This window comes from Lactuca sativa, chromosome 7, assembly GCF_002870075.4.
Source record: "Lactuca sativa cultivar Salinas chromosome 7, Lsat_Salinas_v11, whole genome shotgun sequence".
NCBI classification, from domain to species: Eukaryota; Viridiplantae; Streptophyta; class Magnoliopsida; order Asterales; family Asteraceae; genus Lactuca; species Lactuca sativa.
This window is the reverse complement of record NC_056629.2, coordinates 49,107,694-49,112,691: the sequence shown is the minus strand read 5'-3', so window position 1 is coordinate 49,112,691 and position 4,998 is coordinate 49,107,694. Positions and strand designations below refer to the sequence as shown.

The 4,998-nt window shown below is 36.6% G+C and overlaps 1 protein-coding gene across 1 annotated transcript; it reads left to right on the top strand.

The window, feature by feature from the left end:
- Positions 1-700: 700 nt before the first annotated feature.
- Positions 701-1,915, top strand: LOC111891388 (pathogenesis-related thaumatin-like protein 3.5). The gene is made up of 2 exons (XM_023887434.3): positions 701-743; positions 824-1,915. Exons 1-2 carry the CDS (start codon positions 701-703, stop codon positions 1,486-1,488), a joined length of 708 nt encoding a protein of 235 aa, XP_023743202.1. The 3' UTR covers positions 1,489-1,915.
- The last annotated feature ends 3,083 nt before the right edge of the window (positions 1,916-4,998 follow it).

Here is a 4,998-nt window from a genome sequence, read left to right as displayed (position 1 = left end):
GGCATTAGCGGCGACAAGCGGAGGGAAAAGTCAGCGCGCCTTTCCGCTTTCCTTAACAGCCGTTAGATTGAAAACAAATCGGACGGATGGGGTGAGAATGACGCAGATCGCTAAAACAAAGCATTAGCGGCGACGCCTAGCAATAGCGGCGACATGTAACGCGTCATTTACATGTCGCCGCTATTGCTAGATGTCGCCGCTAATGCTTTGTTTTCTTGTAGTGTTCGGCTCTTCATACCAACTTTTGATCTCCATTTTCATTGTGACAAAACACTTGGAGAAAGTCTGAAAAAGAGATTAGGAACGACGTCGAGTTGGATTTTGGTCCACTCCATCTATCATTTAAGGCAGTCAAATTTTAAAGCACGTGGAGGGAAATTGTATGATTTCTTGAGAGAGAATATGCATTATAACCCGTTGGATTGTTAAATGAGGAAATCCACCTTTGAATTATTTGTAAAAAGAAAAGGGATATGGCAATCCGTGTGATGTTGCTGGATATTCTTCAAAAGAATTTTGTGATTGTACCGTGTGCAAAAGAATCTAAATTGAGTGTGGTAGTCTTTGTGCTGCATAACTGTGTACCTGAAATTCAATAAATCTTTATTACCATGAAATTGGCATCTCAATAGATTTACCTACATTTTCTTATATAAATATGTATCTAACACTTGTAAACATTATTCCCTCCGTCGTCCATATGGCGTTTTTGCATTTCTTTCTCGTAGTTATTTCTTCTTGCGGTAATTACTAAAGAAAAACTATCTTTAATTCACTTTAACTGTCTCTAGATATTAATTAACGTTTTGTATTTTTCTTTCAGGTGTTGACGCAATGGTTTTTACATTGCAAAACAGATGCAACAAGACCATATGGCCGGGGATCCAAGCATCTGGAGGACAACCGCTACTCATGGAAGGTGGTCTTGAGCTGAAACCTCTACAATCAAGGAATTTAACAGCACCAAAAGGATGGTCCGGCAGGTTTTGGGGTCGAACTGGATGCACATTCAATGTTTATGGTTTGGGAACATGCACCACCGGTGATTGTGGAAGTGGTATCTACTGTAATGGTGCCGGCGGTGAACCCCCAGCTTCTCTAGCAGAGTTCACCCTCGACAGCCCTGTGGATTTCTATGATGTGAGCCTGTTAGACGGATACAACATTCCCATCTCGATAATTCCACAGGATGACTCTGGCCTTTGTCCCAGTGTTAGATGTGACACGGATTTGAACTTACATTGTCCGCCTAATTTGCTAGTTAGAGGGGATCGTGGACAGATTGTTGCATGTAAAAGTGCATGCACGGCGTTTCAGTCGCCGGAATTTTGTTGTACTGGGCAGTTTCAAAATCCAAATAGATGCAAACCAACAAAATACTCGCAGTATTTCAAGCGGGCTTGCCCGACTTCCTTTACCTATGCTTTTGACGATATGACTAGTACTTTTACCTGCCGAGAATCAGATTACGTGATCAGGTTCTGTTGATATCTTTACAAGCATGTATCATTTCTAATTCTTCACCTGAATGATAAGATTACAGCAAAATAAAATATGATTACGTTGTAGATCCTTGAGAATTGTTACTGCATTAATTATTACTGGAGTTGCTTTTACAATCCAAACTAATGGATTTATTTTTTTAGTTATATATTTTTTTAATAATATTCAATATTAACGTGGATGTGAAAGTCATTGCCCAATACTTTTATGATGTAATCTTTAAAATAGAAGCAATGCAAATAATATGTACTATATATTGATGGTTTATGGGTGAATGATCACCGGTGAGGCTTGGAATTTCTTTTCGGCAAAGTTTCATGATCCTACGTATAATGGTCCCAAATAGATTTGTAACAAATTTAAAAGAATCTCCATGTAATAAATTTTAAAAAGTCTTCTTTAAAGATAGGGCTGCTAGAGTCATTTTCTAAAAAAAAAAAAATTAAATATCCTCATACATTTTGTTATTACATATCTTTCTATCAAACTTAAATAATGACATATTGTTATTACATATCCTTCTATCAAGCTGAAATGATAACATATGTTATATTTAATAAAAATAATAATATTTTAATACATTCGTGTAAAATATGTCACCATTTAAAATTAATAAGAAAATATGTACGAAGAAATGTATGAAAATATTTAATTTCTTTTTTCCAAATCGAAGATCAAAAATTTTTGTTGTATTCTATTAATGGCAAGACACCAGATCCAAATGTATTCACTTCCAATTATTTAAAGAAATTTTGGAAGTTGATTAAAAATAACGTCATTATGTTTATAAAAGATTTTAAGTGCTCCATTATGGTGGCAAGAGGATGTAACTCCTCTCTTATATCATTGATTCTGAAACTGGTTAGAAGTCAAGTAATCGGAACTTGAACAAGGAAGGGGACATGGAATGCCTTTTTTATCGTTCTCGCCTTTGAACCCGGCGTCCAAAAATTAGAGACCCACTTATTTTGAAAGATCATAGGCAAGTTAATCTTGTTGGATGTCTTTATTAGGTGCTTTCTGAAGTGTTTGTCAATTGCATCAAAAAAGTTGTAGATAAGATTATTACTCGGGAGTAAACTGCTTAAGGAGGTGGTCGTAGTATCTTGGATGAAGAAATGAAAGAAAAAACTTTAATCTTTAAGGTCAATTTTAATAAGACTTAACTCTTTGAGTTGAGAATTATTGAACTCGATTAGAGTAAATGGAATTTGGTTGGAAATGGATTACATGGATTAGGGGTTGTCTTTCCTCTAGGTTTTCGACAAGGTGACATGTTGTCCCCGTTTCTCTTCATCATTTTCATAGAAGTTTTACAAGTTTCTATTGAGACAACTTGTGATCTTCATTATTTTTGTGGCCTGTCTCACTCTCATATCATGTATGTCGATGATGTCCCTTTTATTAGAGAATGGCTAAAAATTAATTTTATTAATTTTAATTGTTTTCATTGTTGCTTCTTCCTTGCTTCATGTTTGAAAATAAGTTTGCATAAGTAAACTATATGGTGTTGGTGTGCATAATTTGCAAGTGGAGAGGCTTGCTAGTATTCTTAGGTGTGAGTCTGCTTCGTTTCTGTTTACTTATCTTAGCCTCCCGTTTGGAGCTAGCTAAATATGAAACTTGCTAAGAATTAGGCTCCAGTGGTGGATAAATGAAAGACTAAATCGTCTAAATGGAAAGCTAATACTTTGTCATTTTGAGGTTGACCTACTCTTGCTAACCGGTTCTCAATAGCCTTCCGCTTTATTATTCATCTCTTTCTCTGGCGCCAAAAAAGGTTATTAATATTTGCAATGGTATTAGAAGGAGGTTTTTGTGGGGAGCTTAAGAAGAAGATAAATTGGGTAACATGTGAAGAGTTTATAATACTAAATGATAAATTAGGTCTTGGTGTTAGGTGTTTCGATTCGACAAATTTGGTCATGCTTGCAAAATATTGGTGGTGGTTAAAAATGGGCAAGATTAATTCTTGTTCTTTTGTATAAAATCCATTCAACTATTTTATGGGAAACCGGTGACTAAAGAACAATAAAAGTTTTGTGGGTATGTATTGCTCAAATTGATATAAATTTGGGTGATAAGGATATTTCGATGTTTGATTTTTTTCAAAAGGGTTGTCAGTATGGGGGATAATTTTTTTTTGTAAGGATGCTTGGTGTAACATCCAAAAAATACAGATAAAATTTTGTTTTTAATTTCATTCAAACCACACGGCAGTAGTATCAAAATAGTCAAAAGAGTATTATAGTAACATGTTATCAGAGTACAAATTCCCAAAATCCCTAAATACGGAAATCATAGGGTGATGTGGTGCGATCAGGAAGGGCCCTTCCATTTCGAATAGGAAGTACCTGAAACATAAACTAAAAACTTTAAGCACAAAGCTTAGTGAGTTCCACCAAAATACCATATTCAGAAAAATATACAACCAACCATATATGGGTCGTTGCCTACCCCTTCGGTCTATTTCACTTGGATATTGTTAAACATATCTGGGTGCTTGCAATCTCCTTCGGTCTATTTCAACCGAATATTGTCAAGCATATTTGGGTGCTTGCAATACCATTCGGTCTATTTCAACCGGATACAGGGTCTATTCACCCCTGCTACTACCACATAATATCATAACAGGAATCACAAAGTCATCAAGCAAATACAGGCTTAACTGACAATTGTCACAAAGACAATCATCACACTACATTGTAAACTAGTGGGCTGGTATTCATTTTTTCGACCCACAGATACAGTAAAGGAAAGCTCACCTCAGACTATAGGTATCAAATCGAACTCATTGGATGACTCATGAAATCCTCTCCCTATCGCACAAGTGTAAAACCTTAATTATAACATAGGCCATATTCTATCCCAAAAATCCAAAACCCTAGGTCTTGACTTAAGGAAAAAAAAAAGGAATCCTTTACCCTTTCATTATTGGGCCTCGCTCCCCTTAAGGCCCAAATCCATAAAAGCCCATAAAGGCGTCCAAGCCCAACTATAAGGCCTCTAAGGCCCAATATGGCCCTAGAACCCCCAACATGGCCTTAAGCCTAAAAAAAGACCTACTATAATATGTGGCCCTGAGGCCCAACTTAGACAAGTCCATAACCCAATTAACATACGAGCACATAATCTTGCAAGCCCACAGATGGTGTACGCACAACGTACATGACTCGTACACCCAACGTACACTGATGGCAACCTGGAATCGGGGCACTAGCTCAGTACGCGCAGCGTATTCTAGAGTATGCCATCGTACTGGCCAGTCAGCCCTTACTAGCTCCAAAGTCTTAATCCATTCAGCTTTAACGTCCAAAACTTAGACCTAAGCTCAAAATAACATCTTAAGGCATAAAGTTGAAAACTTTATGCTTTTACATGCATGGATGGGGCTCAAACCATGAATTAAGTCCATTATCTCACTTGGGTGGTCACTAAAATTTGCATGGTTGAGTCTTAACTACCAACATACGATTTTTATGACTCCACACACTT